The sequence below is a fragment of the Artemia franciscana genome, chromosome 10, assembly GCF_032884065.1.
Source record: "Artemia franciscana chromosome 10, ASM3288406v1, whole genome shotgun sequence".
NCBI lineage: Eukaryota > Metazoa > Arthropoda > Branchiopoda > Anostraca > Artemiidae > Artemia > Artemia franciscana.
Window position 1 is genome coordinate 36,898,441 of NC_088872.1, and position 22,138 is coordinate 36,920,578.

The following is a 22,138-nucleotide window of genomic DNA, read 5'->3' on the forward strand; positions in this document are numbered from 1 at the left end:
ACAAATAGAATTTGTGATTTTTTTTTTCTATTAACTGACTGAAAAGGGATAATGAATTGTACACATGGATGAACAATATATATTCTAATACATTATGGAAGTGGACAGAGGAAATATTATAACTGTGCCAGATTGATCTCTAATTGGCAATATGATGCCCTGGGTTTGATTGCAGCAGCTGTACGGCTGACACTAAGCCTTTTGCAGGCGACGTATGTCGTTAAACCGTAGGCTAGACAATTGCTGCACCAGAATTATAGCAGATCCAACGTTAATTGTTACTGATCCAACGTTAAATTCTTATATGGGTTTCATAGATAAACACATCAGCATTTGATCTAACTCAATTGTTTTTAAACTACATGGTTTAAATAAGGATTTTGAGTGATGGTTTGTAAGAATAATTACATAAAAAAACTAGTTTTTTTAACTGAAAGTAAGGAGCGACATTAAAACTTAAAACGAACAAAAGTTCCTCCGCATATGAAAGGAGCTGTTCCCTCCTCAAAGCCCCACTCTTTACGCTAAAGTTTGACTCTTTCTCTCAATTCTACTTTTTAAAACAGTAAAAAACTTGAAAATAAAATGTTTAACTAAATGGTAAATTTTTAGCCAACAGATTTTGATCCAACAATGCTATTTGTTGAAAAATACAATGCTATTTGTTGAAAAATAGAATCTGAATTTTAAAAGTGGAATTGACCTATAATAACTGGTAAGGCCTGGTGGCTGTTAGATGATTTATATTGCAACCATAAGACCGGTAAAGGCTTTGCAACAATAGTGATAATCGTTCTTAGGATATTAATATTCAGATAAACTTACTTTTAGACATTGCGAGTTTTTCTTGCCAAAAAGAACGAAAGGGTGCTATTCCAGTTCCCGGTCCAACCATAACAACTGGTAAGTTTCCTTCTTCAGGTAAATGAAAGCGATTTTCACTAAAACAAGAAAAAATGCTGGGTAAAGCATAGTAATCAATATTATAAATACTTAATTAGCACAGTAGTTGTGACAGTCAAGGGTTAAAGTCATTTTAGCTTGTTTCTCACGGAATATATATATATATATATATATATATATATATATATATATATATATATATATATATATATATATATATATATATATATATATATATATATATATGTGTAATAAAAAAACAGAAAACCAAAAAAGAAGAGAAACTCAAGGAAGACAAAACGTATACTTTGATTCGGTGATCTGCTCAAGAGCTTTTTCAATTTTCCAGAATCGAGGTGTTAACACTTGTGTTGCTGCACGATTATTATTTTGGTGTTCTAATAGATATGATTGTGTTAATCTTGACAGTTTACTTTCATCAGTAATTAAACTGTATTGTAAGCTGCAGTAAGGTTCAGATTTATGCTTGGTTCTGTTCACCGTGCCAACATCTAGCACAACTTGACATTTATCCTAATTTTTTCCGTGCATGGGAGGGAGTGAGCCTTTTGTGCTATTCTGATGTTGTGGTCTTTATCGGAACTTCGCTTATTGGTCTACATACAAATATTAATTTTCTACTCAAAGGATACGCAAATATCAGCCAGATTGTAAATCCAGCCAAAACCAAGTTTCTTGTTTTTGAAACTACCTCGTTACCTAAAACCTCACCCCATGCACAATCTTTATTCGTCAAGAATAAGTGAGACTAGATGTTTCCTGTGTCGAAACTAAAGTATCTCGGTCTTACCAACAGAGGTGATTCGAGAATCTGAAGGCTTCTTGTAGTTGACCAAGTTATTTCTGGTCAACGTCTGAGTTGCGCAAAATTGGATGCCTTGAAGTTGAGATTAATTAAACAGTATTTTGGCTCCTTTGTCCTCAGGAATTGCACTCCCGAGCGTTTACTACATTTCACCAGTAGTGCATTGATTTATAAAATCAGAAAATTTCGTATTTGTTCAGGGCTAGATAAGTACCTAAACTTTCTACTGGGCCTTCCATTGCATCCGTGAAATACATTCGTTTTGGGTCAATGCCACGTCGACAACCCTCTGTTATTTATCCTTGAATTAAAGGAAAGGTCAACAGAAAAACTCCGAATTGTGCCCTTTGACATGAAGTTGCCATTCCTCCTTGAAGTTTGAATGATAAAATTTTAATATTTGTCAAACAGTTCGTGGTAACGAACTGTAGTAAGGAGCGACCCGGCTCAATAGTAACCAAAACTCTAAAAAATGGAATTTTGGTACCAATAGCTACATCAAAAGAATCGCATTTTAATGCTGATTTTAAATATATAAGTCTCATCAAGTTAGGCTTACCCATCAAAAGTTAAGAGCCTGAGAAAATTTGCGTCATTTTAGAAAATAGGGGGAAACAGTCCCTAAAAGTCATAGAATCTTAACGAAAATCACACCATCAGATTCAGCGTATCAGAGAACCCTACTGCAGAAGTTTCAAGCTCCTATCTACAAAAATGTGGAAATTTATATTTATTGCCAGAAGGCAGATCACGGATGCGTGTTTATTTGTTTGTTTGTTTTTTTGTTTTTTTGTTTCTTTTTTTCCCAGGGGTGATCGTATCGACCCAGTTGTCCTAGAATTTTGCGAGAGGGCTCATTATAACGGAAATTAAAAGTTCTAGTGCCCTTTTTAAGTGACCAAAAAAAATTGGAGGGCACCTAGGCCCCCTCCCACGCTAATTATTTTCCCAAAGTCAACAGTTTAAAATTCTGAGATAGCCATTTTATTCATCGTAGTCAAAAAACCTTATAACTATGCCTTTGGGGAAGAATTACTCCCTCACAGTCCCCGTGTGAGGGGCTACAAGCTCAAAACCTTGACCAGTGCTCACATATAGTAATGTGTTATTGAGAAGTGTACAGGCGTTTTCAGGAGGATTTTTTGGTTGGAGGCAGGGGTTGAGAAGAGGGGGATATGCCGGGGGAACGTCGAGGAATTTGTCATGGGGGAAGAAAATTTCCATGAAGGAAGCGCAGGATTTACTAGCATTACTTAAAAAAAAAACGATGAAAAAATAAATATGAAAAAGTTTTTTTTTCAGCTGGAAGTAAGCAGCAGCATTAAAACTTAAAACGAACAGAAATTATTACCCATATGAGGGGCTCACCTCCTCCTAATACCTCGCTCTTTACGCTAAAGTATTTTTAGTAACTTCAACTATTTATTCTGTGGGTTTTGTGATTCAGGGGTCATTCTTAATGAATTGGGACAAAATTTAAGCTTTAGTGTAAAGAGCGAGGTACTTAAGAGGGGGCGAACCCCCTCATATATGTAATAAAAACATGAGAATACAAAAGTTCTTTACGTAAGCTAATTTATAAGTTATGTATATCTTTTACTTATAAAACTATTCCTAAAAAATTAAAAGTTCTAGTTGCCTTTTTAATTAACCGAAAATCGGAGGGCAACTAGGCTTCCTCCCCCGCTCTTTTTTTCTCAAAATCATTCGATCAAAATTATAAGAAAGCCATTTAGCCAAAACAAATAAATATACAAATTTCGTTTTAATTATTCCTCTGCGGAGAGCCAAAATCAAGACATGCATTGATTCAAAAACGTTCAGAAATTAAATAAAAAAACAAGTTTTTTAAATGAAAGTAAGGAGCGACATTAAAACTTAAAACGAACAGAAATTACTCCGTATATGAAAGGGGCTTTTCCTTCTCAACGCCCCGCTCTTTACGCTAAAGTTTTTTACTGTTTCAAAATGTAGAGTTAAGAGAAAGAGTCAAACTTTAGCGTAAAGAGCGGGAAGTTGAGAAGGAAAAGCCCCTTTCATATACGGAGTAATTTCTGTTCGTTTTAAGTTTTAATGTCGCTCCTTACTTTCATTTAAAAAACTTGTTTTTTTTTAATTTAATATCTCGTTGTAATATGCTCTTGTTGTTGCATCTTCAGAAGTTATTTGAGCTTAATTTTTCTTTCAATGTTCCACTTTTTCTACTGTTGCTATAAGCTGTTTTTTAAAAGATTATCTTGGTAGAGACTTTTACTGATTTTTAGGGTAAAAAATTGCTTCCCAGACAATACTTTCTTTAATATTTATTCAAAACCATACAGCCAGCCAAAGAATCTTAATGACAAAAGTTTGCTACGCAAATAATGGAAATTTCACAAAATAGCCTGGAGTCCCACAAAAATGGTGTTTGATCAAAATAAAAACTGCACTTTTGGAATAGTCATAGCTGAAAACACCAATTAGAAGAATTATAATTCTTCTAACTTGACCAACAAGGAAAATCACTTTTTCGCATGGGAAGCAGAAATGTGTCTCTATTTTTTCTTTTCTTGTTTAGTCTTTATGTTAGTGTTTAGTCTTTTACGTTATGTTTAGTCATTAATGGGCGCTGAAATTTAGTAAAAAGTGAACCAGTTTTTTCAAGCTATTGCTCTTTACTAGGAGGATTATAGCATGATTTCATATAGTATACCGTCATATAGAAAATAAATACTGGAAGCAAGGGTTTCTCCCAGGCCTCGGCAATCAGTATACCGCAGGCTTGTATATATTGATTATATAATTACGCATTAGCATAATCATCATGCTATTTTTAGGTTTAAGTAATGAGGTGTCAAATCAGCATTCTCAATTGTATTATTAAATTTTGGCTTGAATCTAATATATCATTCCTATTAATACATCAAAGCATCATTCATTTTATTGGATTTTTTTTTCCTGGGACTCATTGTGCTTCTAAACGCGGATCTCGTTCACGATTCGATGTGATCATCCCTGTCACGTATCTTCTAGCCACAGGTTTCTTTGTCCATTATTCTCATTTCGGATTCACTATGATGCTTGTTATCACGTGTCTTTTAGCTGCACATCTAGTTCCACTTCATTTTTGTGCATGATCGACTTAGGTATTTTCCATACCTATTGCCTTAGCTGTTCAGATTCATTCAAAATCATGTGGAATTCCATATAACGTCATTGATACCAAAAAAAAAATTTCTCCAGCTTTTCTCCAGTCATAAAATTTTTGACTTAATTGCATTGTTATATAATAATGTAACAGCAAGGAATGCTATATTGCCTATGCCCTCTGAAATACGTTTATTAGGCCTACGTATTGGCATAATTATTATTCCATTCTATAGTGTCAAGGCATGGGTGGCAAATCAATAATTTCAGTTGACTTAGGAAGTTCCGGTGTGAATCCAGTTTCTCCTTCCTGTTTATCCTTTACAAACGCTAAAATAACCTTTTCTTTGTACTGTTGCAACTACTTAAATATTTAAGTCAGACAATATCATAATTACTGTGTTATTCCTTAGTTTTTAAGTAAATACATATATGCACTTCAAGACCATACTGGCTATACATGACGTATGAAAAAGAAAGCATATAATAAATGAAAAATAAAATCAAACAGGTTAGAAGAACGAGGATTTTATCGGGTAGTAGCAAAATATAAACGAAAAACAAGCAAATATTTAGACAAGGATCTCCACCAAGTCGTCCTCAGTGCTCAGAAGAAAAAACAAACAAAAACAAAATCTAAAATTTTGAAGTGAACTCCTAAAGAAGGGAAAAGATACGGAATCAATGAACCAGTCAGAAATAAATGAAAGACAATTCACCGATCTCATTGGACCAGTATTTCTGCATTACAATAGATTTTGCCTGCCTGCAACTTTGATTTTCATTAGATATGCGGACAAGTTATCTCAAATTTAACTGGGCCAAAATATTGATTAAGTCTTTTAGTATCAATTTATTACTAATTGGGCTCAAAGGAAATATCTCCTGTATCTCTATATATAGCAAAATTTCTTTTTATACGTCTTTTGATTTCAATTGCCTCTCTAAAAGATTGTGATAGGCCATTTACAGTAGATATTAAAGTCACCTCTTCAAAGAGCTGAATGATCAGGGATTTCAATAAAATGGAGGGCTAAAGCAGAATCAAAGTTTTTATTTTCAAATCTGAGGGACTTATCTATTGAAGTTTTGTGTTCATGCAATCATTCCTTCAGTTGCTGGTGGGTATTAACGACGTAAAACTTCCCACATGAACACGGGACTTTGTAGACAATCTAAGACTAGGAACATTTTTATAATTAAAATATCCAAGAAAGAGAGCTTTCCTGAATCTTCCAGTTCTATTGTAAATTGAGGATTGGAATAAAAAGTGTTCAAATATGCCAGAAAATCCGTAAAATCTGTGATCTGGTGGAGGTCCTTGTCGAAATATTTGCTTGTTTTTCGTTTTCATATTTTTGCTACTGGCTGAAAAAATCCGCGTTCTTATTACATATTTGATTTTATTTTTCATTTATTATTTCCTTTCTTTTTTTAATTTTAAGTAAAGTTTTTGTTAGTAATTCAATGTCATTTTCGCAGTCTCTTGTTTTGTGACTTTTTCTTTAGCTGTTTAAAATAATTTGCCATCATGTGTAATTTTGTACATGCCATAGATACTAAAAAACTAATTCCTCCTTCTGGTATATTCTTCACAGACTCACACACGATAATCTAACGTACCGTTGTGATCGACTATCTATTAGTGCAATAATGGTCTATTTCGTAGTCCGTTATTTTCATTTAGGATCCTTTGTGATGATTGTTACCACATATCTTCTGACCGAAGATCTTGTTGCGCTTCAATCCGCCCCTCCTTACGTCAGGAATTATTCCAAACATTTTCTTTATCTGTTTGGATTAATTCAAAATCACGTGTGATTTTGCATGACGTTCATATATATAAAAAAATATTTTTCCCAGCTTCTCCCCATTCATTAAATCTTTGCTTTAATTGTGTTGTTGCATAATTATAACAACACAACTGGTGTCCCTGATAATTGCGCTATACGAAAACACGGAGTGCTACGCTCTGACCCATGAAGAAAATACAAGGTATTTCAGTATTAATTCTGGGGTCAAACAGGGATGTGTCCTCTCTTCCTGCTTTTTGTCCTTGTTATCGATTATGTGCTTCCCTATTGCACAGGGTTTGGGATCCAAAATATGCGATAGTAAATGACTAGCAGATCTTGAGTTTGCTGACGACAAAACCTTGATTGAGGCAAACAAGGAAAGGCTACAGGAGTTTTTCGATGTAATACGAAAGAAAGCAAGTCTTTTGTGATTGAAGATTAGTTGGGACAATAAAAAGGCATGGCAAACAGCGAATCACCACTTGGCATAAAGTGCGGGGACGATTCAGTAAAGCAGGTTGTGGAATTCAGATACGTCAGAAGTACAGTCGAACGAACTGGATCAAGCGAAAAGGAGGTACAGTCTAGGATTGGACAAGCCAGTTGAGCTTTCAATCGACTAAAGCAAGTTTTGGCAATCAAAAAAGTACTCCCAGATGCTGAAATTGAGGCTGTTCAACAGTAACGTCCTCTCTGCTTTCCTCTATAGCTGTGAATGCTGGAAAATGAACCAACAGCAAGAAAAGAGGATTGTCGCTTTCGAGAACAATTGTCTTCGCAGGATACTGAATATTAACTGGAGGGACCACATAACTAACCAGACAGTTCGCTCTATCACGCATCAGCCCCTGGTAGCAGATATCATACCCAACGAAGATGGCGCTACTTGGGACACTTTATCCGTATGGCGGAAGATAGACTCCCCAGAACGGTAATCGAGTGGCAACCAGAGGCAACCCGAAGTAGAGGATAGCCAAAAAGTACACTTTGTCGTACATACTAGCGGGACCTGAAGTTTATCAATTCTTCAGTTCAACCCCAACGGGAAGACATCTGGGCAGCAGCACCGATAAGGAATGATTGGTGGCTCTTTTTGGATACCCTGGGTGCCTCTAGTGGCACACGAGGAACTGAAGTCTAAGGTAAGGTACAATCATCTCTTTAGTCTTTAGTTTCAAGCCAGGGTTGCAAATCAGAAACCTCAGTTGAATTAATATTTTTGCTGTTTCTTGTTACATGCCTTTTTCTTTAGCTGTTCAGTCATTTGTCATCTTTTGTAATTTTGTGTGCGTCACAAATTCTAAAAACCATCCGTCCAATCCTGGGGGGGGGGAATCGTGTAATTTATGCTCTTGATATGTAAATAAATATGAAGGCATTCACATGAGTTTTCTTTTTTACAAAATTAAGACTCTAAACAATTTCATCCAACTCTTGACCTGTTTATATTTGTTTTTCAATCCAGAAAATCCCGAGGTGCCAATTTAAAAAAAAATATGGATTCGTTTTCAAGAAAAAAGCTATATATACATACAGACGCAGTCGCTCATTTAACAGAGTCGATAAAGATATGACACCAGAACATACACTTTTTGTGAAAAATTGCCTTTTTGTTTAGTAATATGAAGGCGAGTTTACGAAAAAGACCTAGCTATCGACAATACTTCCACAATGAGTACTTAAACAGCTCCCTATAATGTCCCGGTATCCCGATAGCGTTTTCCACAATAAAGAACGATAAAAAGGACGCATCAGTGACACACGGGCTAAAGCGTGATTTACTGTGGCATTCAATGGGGAGAGGGGGCTGAATGTCTCTACTAAAGGGTTTCCGAACACACAAATTTGAGTGAATTTTTTTTTATTCTGACCTGCTGTTTTCGAGTGCTTTCAACTTTTCTTTTTGAAATTCCCATAAGTTAGTTCTTGCCACTATTTTTTGCTTTGTATTTTAACATGGATACTAGTTACTTTCCCCGAATATCTGTCACAAGGGAAATCCTTTAACTTTTGGAAATTTATTTAAAAGCTGCTTTTTAATTTTCGGCTACTATGGGCTGTGGTTAACTCTTATTAACCTCCGTTGCTGTGCTGCAACCATGATATGAAAATAAAACATATTGACGATCAGGTCATAGAACATTATGGATACTCTGTGGCACCTAGAATTAGAGTTTGAGATGTTCCACAATTCAAAGGCTCAGGCTCTGTGATTTTACGTTCTTGCTCTGTAATTTAGCTTTCCTTTGTATGCATTCAGAAAACATTAATTAAGCACAATTTTAATTAATTTAGAGAAGTGGCAGAATATATGAAACACTAAATCCCTCGACTATTGACCATGCATTAAGCAAGGTCAAAACTAATTACATGCTACCTTTTGCGGAACAAATTTTACATAATGTGTAAAGATATAAGAAAAACAACTAAATGTTAAAATACTAATGTCTACGGTCAGCAAAATTCTATTTAATGATTGATACATATCTACTAACCTTCTGAAAAATGCTGAAATAACATCGCCTTTCTTTGAATTCAATAGGTAATTAGAACAAACACCGTAGTGAAGAGGGCCATTATCACCTGAAAGATAGACGAGAGATTTTGACCTATTGTTAACCTTGGACAAACTTATAGCTTATAAGTTTCTTCAATAAATTCTGTTTGGAACAGAGATGCCATCTAAATAAGAAACAGGATACCTGTAACGAGCGTCATGTGGGGGATGTCGAGGAAGCCACGTTATCTAAGGTTAAAAATGGATCATAAAAAATTTAATAAAAAGGAAATCGTCTCAGAATGGGGCTTTTTGTGGTATTACCTCAAAAAATCCTCCTTGAAAACCATCCCAAGAATAACGTCTTCTTTAAAATAAAATTTTAATCATTAAGCCTATTTTGTAACTCACAGTGCAGTCTGGAGTATTTGTGAAGCTCAACGGTCGATGCATTCGCGATTTGTACTCCTTTTTATTGTTTGGGAGGGAGGATAAATTATGGAGCCTTTTTCAATGCTGTTTAGCTATCACATAGCCAAAGTAAAATTATATATTATCCAGAAATTTTTAGAGAAACACAGTTGTGTACTAAAAGTAATAAATACCATGGCCAGTGAATACTATTGGGACCCTTCTCAATTAGTCTTTTATTTTCTGTAGGTAGCTTATGGAATAGTGTTTTAATGTTGGTATTGTGTTTTCAGCAAAGGACTAATTCTCATAAGTTTACAAACGTTAAGAAACATCACAGGTCAGCTTGTTTGAGCTGTTTTTGTAGGCATATCTTTGTGTAGTCTCTGAAGCAATGATTTTTGTTTGTTTTAAGTTTCAACTTCGCTCTTTGCTTCTTTAAAAATTACCTTTTTAAAAATTATCATTTATAGATGACAATTCTTAATGAAGCTGAGGATTGGGTTTTAAAATTTTCAAGAGTAACATTAGTTATTGTTAAGCTAGATAGTACTAACAGCATTGCCAAGAGACTTGATGAAGCTGAGGATTGGGTTTTAAAATTTTCAAGAGTAACATTAGTTATTGTTAAGCTAGATAGTACTAACAGCATTGCCAAGAGACTTGATGAAGCTGAGGATTGGGTTTTTAAATTTTCAAGAGTAACATTAGTTATTGTTAAGCTAGATAGTACTAACAGCATTGCCAAGAGACTTGAGGTCATTAATTAGTTAAAAGATTAGTAAAAACCTATTCGTAACTTAAAATACAGTTCCTTGGAGATTTTACTAAAGCAAAACTTTAGGTGAATAGTTAAATAATACCAATGTCAGTAAAACAAACAATTATATGTAATAACATAATGATAGTAATTAGACAATAATACTGATATCACTTAAGTAACAAGCAGATAAATAATAAATGAGACAAAGGGCTAAACAATACATCTGTAAAAGCTTAGGAATAGTTTTCCCGATAAATTAAACAATTTAGCTAAATATTTTAACCAAATACATAAATCTTATTTGAACATGTGTCGAAGCGAATTATCTGTTAAAATTAGTGGCAGCTAAAAAAAAAAAAAAACACTTCAAATGGCGCAGTTAAACAAAGCTGGATTCAGAAAAGGGTTTTCTTCAGTTCCAGCCTTTTTTCTGGGGAGAGTGTCAAGTAATAGGGCCAGTGTCAGACCGAGTGATTCAAGTACAAGATCAAGCTTCCACATATAAGGCTCGTTACCATTGCATTATGAATTTAGCTTGTATGCAAACATTGCATTTTCAGTAAGTTGACTCACCCAACTGACCTTCCCATTTTCTAATTTTTCGATTTAGTCTAGTAATGATTTTAAATTTTACTACTTTTTTTCATTTTGACATGATTTTGGGGCTGTACTGCTAGTTTAATATTTATGCATTCATAATTTAAAATAACGTTTCTTGGACATTTTACTAAATCAAAACTTTAGGTGAATAGTTAAATAATACCAATGTCAGTAAAACAAACAATTATATGCAATAACATAAAGATAGTAATTAGACAATTATACTGATAGCATTTAAGTAACAAGTAGATAGATGATAAATAAGACAAAGGGCTAATTAATGCATCTGCAAAAGCTTAGGAATAGTTTTCCCGATAAATTGACCAATTTAGGTAAGTAATTTAACTAAATGAGTAAATCATATTTGACACTTGTGTCAAAGTGAATTATCCATTAAATTAGTGGCAGCTAAAAAAAAAAGCACTCCAAATGGCTCAGTTCCAAACACTCCAAACAAAATTGGATTCAGAAAAGGGTTTTCTTCAGCGCCAGCCTTTTTTTCTGGGGAGAGTGTCAAGTATTAGGGCCAGTATCAGACTGAGTGATTCAACTACAAGATCAAGCTTTCACATATAAGATTCGTTACCATTGGACTACGAGTTTAGCTTGCATGCAAGCATTGCGTTTTTATTCAGTTGACTGACCTTTTCATTTTGTTATTTTTTGACTTAGGTCTAGTAATACTTTTACATTTTACTACTTTTTGTCATTTTGACGTGATTTTGGCGCTGAAATACAAGTTTAATATTCATGTATTGAAAGTTCCTTTGAAAAGTTTTTCGAATGTCCCTCATGAAAATGTCTCTTTGGCGTTAACTATTGCAGTTAGTACAGGCAACTTGTGAAAAATTTATTTAACTTTTTTTTTTAATTCTCCATAAGCCCAAAACCATCCTTTTGGAAATAGATTATTCACTTGTACTTTCCTTAAATATTCCGTGCCGAGTTTTATTAAATTAACTGCATTATTTAATTGCATTATTTTTTCTACATTATTTACAGCAATTTTATAACAATTTATAATAATTCTTCTTATGCCGAGCGCTAATTCCAAGTTTCTTATATGAACTAGACTATTCTTCGTTTCAGGTCAGATTATATAATTGAAAATTTCAACTCAAAATCACCATAGATTTACTAGTAGACAAATTTTTACTTTTTTTTCCTAACAAAAACGGAATCGACTGTTGATAACCAATTTTGAAGTATATAATTTAAAATTATAGCACTGAAATTGTAGCACTTAGAGTTTCTGTTTATTATGACTATCTTACCAGCACTGGAAAAAGCTGAAAAAGCATTTTAAACACAATTCTTTAACTATATTAATTTCACTAACTTATCATGGAATGCTATTTTACTGGGGATGATATACATATTTTTAAAAAAAGTAGAAGATCGAACGACTAAACATTAAGTAAATACAATAGAATGATTCTTCTTTTATGTGTATTCTTCACTTTCTTCTTTTATGTGGCGTGAAATATTCTTTCTTTAGAAACCAGTAGTAGTCACTTAACAAAGCTGGTTCGAAATGACTTTTATATCAAGTTTTTAGAGTCCTAATGCACTAATATAATCTTTCCCATTGATTGTCCTGATCAATGGCAAGACTTCATGAAAAAAAAATTCCAAAAATGAATGTAAAAAGTGGGTTTCGAGTGGCATTTTAGTCCCCATTGTTTAGTAAGACTTAAGAAGCTCTTCTATCAAGATTTAATAATTGTTGTCTTTCTTGTGTCCTAATAAGATTTTTACCACTTTCATAAATGATTTCCAAGCTGCTACTTCCTTTTTATTTAGCTCCCCTTTAAAAACAGAGTCGTAAATCTTTTTTCTGACTTGAGGTTGACTAAAAATACCTTCTTTAAGCTTAGCTTCAATTAAATATGCAAAAATTCTTTTTAAAAATCCCTCACCTTCTTTGTCCATGGTCTTCACAATTTTTTTCATAAGTTCTAATTGGATATAAAGTGGAGGAGGAAGAACTTTTTCTGATTCAATGAGGGGAGTATACTTAATACTGGTAGTTCCAGGATGAAAAAAAATGTTTGTGTATCCACCTTGAAGACCCATTATCTTTAATATCTATAAATAAACTTTATGGATCTTTAAATAACCATAAATTTGGCAACTGAATTCTACGTATATAATAGCATTTAGAATAGGTGCCATAATTTTACAAATTTCTATCATCGAAGCTGAATAACCATCTGGTATAGATGATTTCCTGTTCCCACTATGAAGCAATACAGCTTTGAAGCTATATTTGGAAGAGTCTGTGGAAAGGCGTAGTTCTGATACTTCATGCTCAATATCTAGGTATTTCATTAATCTACTTAAATCAAAACAAACACACTGAACCTTCCGTTTTGTAAAACACTGAGTAAAGCATATTTCTTTTTCCAAAATATTTAGCTCTGTTCCACCTGCCAACACATTTCCCTCTTGCAGTCTACAACTGATAAGTTCTGCCTTTTGTCTCGATATGGCCAGATCCCACACTAAATAATTACACTTTGATTGAAGAGTAAAATAGTGTTTGCTCAAACTCTCAGGTCTAAAGTCACATCAAAATCACCATTTTCAGCTATATCGATTTCGGATGCGTCTTCTGTGTCATTCACCTCTTGAGCGTCAATATATTTGCATTTTAACGGTTGAAATAGTATCGATAAGCTTTCCCCACGAGGGACAGGTTGGAGTGCAGATGGTATATTAGGATATTAATTTTATTCACTCGGCTTTTTAAATTTGCTTCTGTGTTCGTTAGACAGAAGTAACAGTCGTCAAATAATTTGAAGGTTCCCGCCTCAACAGAGGGACAGCAAATGACAGAGTTTCTGATGTCCTATATCCACTGAACAAGAGCTACATTTCAGCTTACACAGCACACGCGAGGAGTCAAATTTTTATCTGGATTACCGACTTTGCACCCGAAATACGGAAAGTAAGGTTTTCCCCCTTTTATACGATTTTAATATAAAAGGTCTGTAAATATAATGAAATTTATCAGGCTTAGTTTTACAACATCTATGCTGAGAATTTGCCATTTTTGATATGAACTATTATAGCACACAGCCACCCTTAAAAGAAACTTTTCTATTATATGAGGCTGGAAATAACTAAGTAATACAGGGTTGCCAATACAAGGTTGGTGTGGATATTTGGCTCAAAAATCGTGAAAATTTGACAATTTCATATATTGCTTAAAAAATGAGACGTTGCAGGAGACTTTTGTTTGCAATTATTTAAACAACAACAGTAATTCATTGTAAAAATATTATTTTGGCTGTTGTTGGCGAGTCCCTGTAGACTTCAACCCTAGCAGGTTCCATCATTTTATAGTGTTTTTTTTTAATTGAAAATTTTCACATAAAACCACACCAGAGTAGATTTACTCCACTAATTCATGCACTTCAGCTATTAAATACACAAGCTGGAATGAGATCTTGCTTTAGTACTTCCGATCTCAGTACTTTATTAAAGCAGAAATGGAAGTAAAAAAATCTAACCTTGGGAGCGAAATTGAAGAACACCAACTGTAAGGTGTACTTCTTCTGGAAAATAAACGAGACTTGAAGAAACAGAGTAAAATCTTGGTTGAAGCAATGGCAGGAGAGAAACTAGTAAAGCTGCGTCAATGGATACCGATGGAAATTCTTCAAATACTTCAAGCATATGAGGCCATTTTCCATATTTCCATGCATCATATTCGGCAGTGTTCTATAAATATGTAAATAATTAATTATTAGTTTATTAATAAAGAAATAAAAATTATTCATTTTCTTTAATGTTAATTTTCAGCATATTTCAGACAGCTTGATTTTTTTGGGGGGGGGGGGAAACTCTAAAAACTTTGGGATACTAGAAACACTAGGCAATGCTTCGAACGCTTCACACAAAACCATCACACGGCTGGGTTATCTTTTGATGGTATGCATGGTAAATTACACTCTTGGAGGATAGGTTTTGGTTTATTCTGTCGATCCAAAAATACCAGATGATTTGGGATTAATTAAAAGCGTTGAAGCAGCCAAGACAAATAACTGCTTCTCGGGCAATACTTCATTCGTATTTAATAGCAAGTAAGTAGTACTTACATAGTAAGCCCAAAAAAAAATTTAATGGGAACCAGATTTACAGCCCCTCTAAGTACTATAGCCTCTAATATCCATTAAGATAGCACAATTTTCACCTGTTAACAGGGTGGAAATTCACAAAAATGTGTGCGTTTGGGAGGGGGAGGGATAAAATGCACTTTTCAAAATCTAGGGGGGCAATTTTGCTCTTTTTTCAGCTTATTTAAATACGAAAAAGGGCTATTTTTCAATGAAAGACCAAAAAAAGATATTGTTCAAAATTTAGGATGGAAGGGCAATAGTATGCGCTGGGGTCCTAATAATTTAAAAGACAAAACTGATTTTTCTAGTTAACCATGTTTTTGATTTTCCATAACTGATATATTTATTTAGTCATAATTTATAATTTAGTCATAAATGGGTGCATATATATATATATATATATATATATATATATATATATATATATATATATATATATATATATATATATATATATATATATATATATATATGCACCCATTTATGACTAAATTGCAGTACATCGTACGACCCATCGAAATGATTTCGGTTCATTTTACTAATGCTCCCATAAAATCGGTTTTCGACACTATTCAAAGTGGTTGAGCTCATGTCTGAAATGTGAGATGAGATTACATACCACATCCCCCTCCTCATACTACCTCTTGCCCAGTGAAGGCTCTGCCCAATCCATAGAGACTGAGATGAAATTAGGGGGGAAAATTCCTAATGAAATGCAGGAAGCCAAAAACCACGTTAACAAGCACTCCTTTTTCGTGTTTTTATTGTAATTTTGGGCTTTTTCGTGTTATAAATATTAATTACCTTTAACGATGTCACTATCAATTTCTGATTATTGCTCGTTTCTTCCTTAGTTTAAAAAAGAATCTCGTTAGTCAAAAAAGACGAATGTATAGCTCATTACCAGGTCATTATTGAGGTTGGCTGCTAATTTCCCTGTCCCAAATACAGTTTGGAAAAATGGTTTCCGAAGATGTTTGGGAAAAACATCGAAAAGTCTGGGGCTATTTAATTTCATAATTATGTAGTTTGAAATAAAAAATGATTAAAACAATTTTTTTTCATGAAATTAATTTCTGGCAGTAGGAAGCTACTTATAGGATGGCCAGGGGGAGAGCTTAAATAAGTTCATCAAATTTCTAATTTGAATTTATCTTAGTACATTTTCAAATCTATCACAAATTCTAGTCCTAAAGTAGGCTTTCAAAAATCTTCGACTCAAATCAAGTAAAAGATTCAGTACGATAAGAACGTTTTGATTTAGAACACTACACATTTTCTTTTGAGCACCAACTAAATTAAATATGAAAAAACTCAAAAAACGGCTTAAAAACAGCAATATTATAGCATAACCAACATTAAATAATAAACTGTATAACCGCCTGAGCAGACAGATTATATACAAACTATAAGAAACTATAGGGAAAATCGTGAAAACCCTGATATTTCCTGGAGATGGACAGGCTTAAAAAGAAACCCTGCGTACTTGTATGATGAGAAACCATGCTTTTCATGGTAACTCTGACTTCTGCTACTTTTTGTAGGCAACAAAAGGGATGACACCACAATAAAATACCATTTTCGGTCATTTTGTGCCGAAAACAATAATCTTGGCCGGATAAAATTCAGAAAAAGAGATGAGATACGCAGTCAGTTCAAAATCTAACCACCTTATATAAAAACCTACAAATTATTGAAGAAATTTGCCACAAAAGAAAGCCATTAAGGAATTTATTATGATGCCTCATGATTCATTAAGCTCTTTCTAGAAATTTCCTTTCCATTGTATACACTGACTGTTTGTACTTAATCTAAATTAAAAATAAACAATATATCAAAATCAGAAGAGAAAACGGAAAATTCCGACTTATATTTGTTGATCCTTGTGTTGTTTTATTTCTGATAAAAAAGAAATCTTGAGTGATATAGAATCTTACTGTTGCGAGCATTTGTAGCTTTTTCTTTTCGTCCTCTTTTTCTGCCCTATGGGAAAAGACGCTTAAGAGCTGTTGCGTAGGAGGGGTTGTGATATCTAAGAAACTGTAAAATAATTCATCAAGTGTAGCACTGGGGAGTTTTCCATGAGGATTCCAGACAAACTTCGGCCCTGAAAAGAGAAGATGTACAAATTTAGGAAAATATTGTAAAATAATTTCCGATTAGCAATCATTTCGAGTGTCTGCAAGGATTTTCCTAACCTTAGTTTTCACCTTCTATTTTATGGAAATTTTAATTTCTTAAAATGTAAATTCAAGTTCGGGAAGGAGAGAGCTGATGTGAATAAAAATAATGTGTTAAAAGATAAACTGTGATATACATTATAGGATGCCAACCTTAAAGTTACCCCAACTAACAAATTAGCACCCTCATTGTTTCGTAATGATCGCCTGTAATGGGAGAAGATAGCAAGATACCATTTAGTGGACACATTAACACGACGCTGCTTCGAGTTTCTTATTAAAGCGCTAAAAAATGCTGCGCATATTCAATTAATCAAGAAAACAAAGTAAGTACTACATAAAATACCATTTTGGGTGCTTCCCACCTTTGCCCTACAGCTTTTGATCTACAGCTTGCATGTTTTCATTTCGAACAGTGCATGAATGTTCACTCTTAGAGTAAAATCCCCCCTCCTCAGACCCAGTTTTTCCTTTTTTTATTTTGGTTTCCACAAAAATGGTGGATTTTAAAGGTGTTATGACTAATATTTCGGATTTGCCAACAAGGGGAGATAACTGGGATGGGTAGTACAAACGCCGGTCACAATTTTTTTTTTTTTTATAGCGATAATCTATCACAGAAGGAAAGATTATATCGGGTGTTTTGCGTGTCTTTGTTGGGACAAAGCCACTTCTGAGGATATTCGGACGTGCCTTCAAAATTCATCGACAATCTCCCAAACCATGAAATATGAACAAAAGATAGATTTTGTATAAACTATTTTTTTTTTTTGAAAATTGATCAGTACTTTCGTTTTGGCAATTAAATAGCTATAGATTTTTAAAGAATATTCTCCCTCGAAAATTCTTAGAAAAATAATAGTTAAATTGTCTGGAGGGAGTTAGAGGTACGACTGGTTTTGTTAAACAGAAAATTTAAATCATACATTTCTGGAACACCCATAGTATTTGGGAGTGCCCAAGTTCTGTTGTCTAAAAACACGATACATTCCTAAAAAAAGAAGAAATTTTATTACCGAAAAAGCATAAATGCTAGGTTGGATCTGATTAAATCATTAGGATAAAATTAAAATTCCATTAGAAAGCCATCCTAAATAATTTTATTGATTCAAAACTCCTAAATAACTAAATTTTGCACCCAAAAAAACTGACAAGAAATCACGAACTGAAGGTAATTGAAACAATTAGACTACTAATGAAAAAAAAACTTGCGTGAATGTTCCCCTCATCATCAATAGAGACAAGCTAAATTCCACTCTCGAGCATAATAATTGAGAATATTGGTGAAGGTTTGTCAAACCTTTAAAAGGAGGGGACAGATATGGGAGAGTTTTTCCCTAGTATAGGGTCAAAACCCGAAAAAAGAAGCAATCAAATAACCTGTCCCGGGGAGATCATTCCCATCCACCTGTGTACGGGTGGGCTTTAGAAAATGTACTTTTGGTCTAGTTATCACATTATTATCAGATTGATGTTCGGTTTTCAAAATTTGTGATGGACAGATTGAATATCATGTACAAAGCTGGTAACTCTTTCTTCGTAATTTTCAGGATTTTTTTTTTCTGTAAAAATACCTGAAATACAATTACAATAAAATATTTGAACAGCAAGGATCTACCTGCGATTGTGGGAATTTCTTCTAGAAGCTCTACTTGGATAGTTTGGTTTCTGTCAGGCATATTTTTCAACCTTCTATAGATCCCTTCAACAACTTCTTTCCGATTCTTTGCAAATAAACCAACGTGATCACCAGGTAAAAATGCGATTGGTTCCTTCCATTCAATGTCCTTCCAGGTCAAGGAAACATTTAGAGTTGCTAATCTGAAAGAATGAAAAATCTGAGAGAATTGCGCTTCTCTCAGCCCAAAAAATTCGTTTCCACAGTTTTAGTTTTTACAGCAAATGTGATTTTCTACGCCGACAAAAATTTGATGCCAAGAATTTTACGGGAATCTCCCCAACACAAAGAAGCATTGTTTTCAAATTTGACGGCGTGCTCTAAGTGGAAGGTTAAAAGAAAATTGGAAGTGTGAAAGAGACATATAAGTTTTTTCTTATGTTGGATGAATAATCGAAGATAGCCATTACATCTTTTATTCTCATATATGTTTTGAGTCTGTTCTTATGCACTCTCTAAGGATCATTGTCTGTATATTTGTTTTCTAAACTTAGTTCTTACAGGTGTCAAGTTTTATTTAATGTTAAGACATCACGCCACCCAATGAAACCTTTAAATAAAAACTTCATGTGGGCAAACATGCTCCCATAGAGCTCAACCAGGGGTGAACCCAGCGATAAATTTTGGAGGGGGATGGATAATTTGACTGAGGGATGGTAATACTGGTTAAGAAGAAAAAATAAAGTTTTTAGAATAACTTTATCTTTATTGAGACATAACTGTAAATACATAAAATATAAAATCAAATCAGGCCACCTTTCTTTTATAGTGGGGTAGTTTCTCCATAAAGTCTTCTGCATTGACTGAAACATCCCTGTGCATAGATAATAAGGCCAATCCATTAAGACATTCCTGGCTTGAGGCACTCCTGGTATAAGATTTCACTCATCTCAGGGTAGAAAAAGAACCCCTCGCACGTAGCCGTAGTGACAGAAATTCAGTAGTGACAATCTTCAAAAATTCATATAGAGTGGGGGAAATATTCTTATCACATTTTCTTAAGCACGTTATGAAATGTTTTGGTGCCAAGTTTCCCGACAGTGTCCAAAATCTCCTCCATAGAGCTAACTCAGCTTGCAAGCTTCCTCTAAAGCTATCAAACGGTTCGTGGTAACGAACTGCAGTAAGGAGTGACTCGGCTCAATAGTAACCGAAAATCTAAAAAATGGAATTTTCATACCAATAGTTACATCAAAAGAATCGCATTTTAATGCTGATTTTAAATTTATAAGTTTCATCAAGTTTAATCTTACCCATCAAAAGCTACGATCCTGAGAAAATTTGCCTTATTTTAGAAAATAGGGAAATACCCATTAAAAGTAATAAAATCTTAACAAAAATCACACCATCGGATTCAGTGCATTAGAGAACCCTACAGTAGAAGTTTCAAGCTCCTATCAACAAAAATGAGGCATTTTGTATTTTTTGCCACAAGACAGATCACGGATATGTGTTTATTTGTTGTTTTTTTTGTTTTTTTCCCCAGGGGTGATGGTATCGACCCAGAGGTCCGAGAATGTTGTGGGAGGGATCATTCTAACGGAAATTCAAAGCTCTGTTGCCATTTTAAGTAACCAAATAAATTGGAGGTTACCTAGACCCCCTCCCACGCTCATTTTTCCCCAAAGTCACCGGATCAAAATTCTGAGATATCCATTTGATTCAGCATAGTCAAAAAACCTAAAAACTATGTCTTTGGGAACGAGTTATTCCCCCACAGTCCCCTTGGCAGGGGCTACAAGTTACAAACTTTGACCAGTGTTTACACATAGTAATGGTTATTGGGGAGTGTACACACACTTTCAGGGGGATTTTTTTGGTTGGGTGGGAAGAAGTTGAGGGGAGGGGGTTATGCGGCGGGAACTTTCAATGGGGAATTTGTCTTGGGTAAGAGAATTTCCATGAAGGGAGCGCAGGGTTTTTTAGTATGTTTCTAAAGAGCAATGAAAAATAAATATAAAAAAGTTCCTTCAACTGAAAGTAAGGAACAACATTAAAATTAAAACGAACAAAAATTATTACCCATATGAGGGGTCTACCTCCTCCTAATACCTCGCTCTTTACGCTAAAGTAATTTTACTAATTTCCACTATTTATTCTACGGCTTTTGTGATTCAGGGGCTCATTCTTAAGGAATTGGGATACAATTTAAGCTTTAGTGTAAAGAGCAAGGTATTGACGAAGGGGCGAACCCCCTAATTTACGTAATAAAAACATGCAAATTTAGAAGTTCATTACGTAAGTTAATTCGTAAATTACGTATAGTTTTACTAATAAAAACGTTCGTAAAATTAAAAGTTCTAGTTGCCTTTTAAAGTAACCAAAAAATTAGAGGGTAACTAGGCCTACTCCCCTGCTCCTTTTTTTCTCAAAATCGTCTGATCAAAACTATGACAATTCTTTTGATGTATCTATTGGTTTCAAATTCCGTTTTTTAGAGTTTAGGTTACTATTGAGCCGGGTCGCTCCTTACTTCAGTTCGTTACCATGAACTTTTTGGTTGGCTTTTTCTTTTATCGAAACTTAAGTATAGTACCTATATTTGTCTATGATTTTGTTATTGTTCCAAAGTCGTAGAAAAACTCGGCCGAAAGTGAACGCATATTTAAAAGGATAAAAATAGTTCATAACTGATTGCAGTAAATAATTTATTTTATTAATTTGGAAAATCTCGTAAAGCTTCTTCAAAGACAACTAGTCTCTGGAAGACTCACCTTAAATAAAATACTTTACATTCTTTTTGGTCATTCAGGAACTCATTAAAGAAGGAAGTCTCTCTGTCGTCAAATAGCTTCGTTTTTTTTTCTCTCCAGAATGTCATAAGTTTCTCACATAATATTGAAAGAGCCTTAGAAGACACTAAAATCCCACGATGAAGCTATTATATTATTTATTGCATACAGATCAAAGATTATAAATACTTAAAGATGATACGACATCATGATTGTCATGAGGTGTCCACGTAAAAGAGAGAACAAGGATTCTATGAGGTTAATATGTAGAAAAATTAATAAAGTGCTGGTAACTAATTTATGTAATCGCTATTTAATGGTTTTTATGTAAAGGTATTATAATGATTGCTGAAAGATCCCTTCACAGGGGCATTTTGCCAGAGGACTAATATTCATATTTATGGCACTCGGAATTTCTGGTTTTAAGTAGGAGTATTTGCAAGTATCAAACAGTTCGTGGTAACGAACTGTAGTAAGGAGCGACCCGGCTCAATAGTAACCC

The 22,138-nt window shown here is 34.1% G+C and overlaps 1 protein-coding gene across 1 annotated transcript in view; it reads right to left on the reverse strand.

Moving 5' to 3' along the window:
* Positions 1-22,138, reverse strand: part of LOC136032155 (nitric oxide synthase-like protein) — a gene marked incomplete in the record, with an annotated part of 293,001 nt that overhangs the window by 13,953 nt on the left and 256,910 nt on the right. The window contains 5 exon segments of the mRNA XM_065712338.1: positions 826-941; positions 9,147-9,234; positions 14,438-14,648; positions 16,984-17,153; positions 18,845-19,042. Of these exon segments, the coding sequence (XP_065568410.1) occupies positions 826-941; positions 9,147-9,234; positions 14,438-14,648; positions 16,984-17,153; positions 18,845-19,042 (783 nt within the window).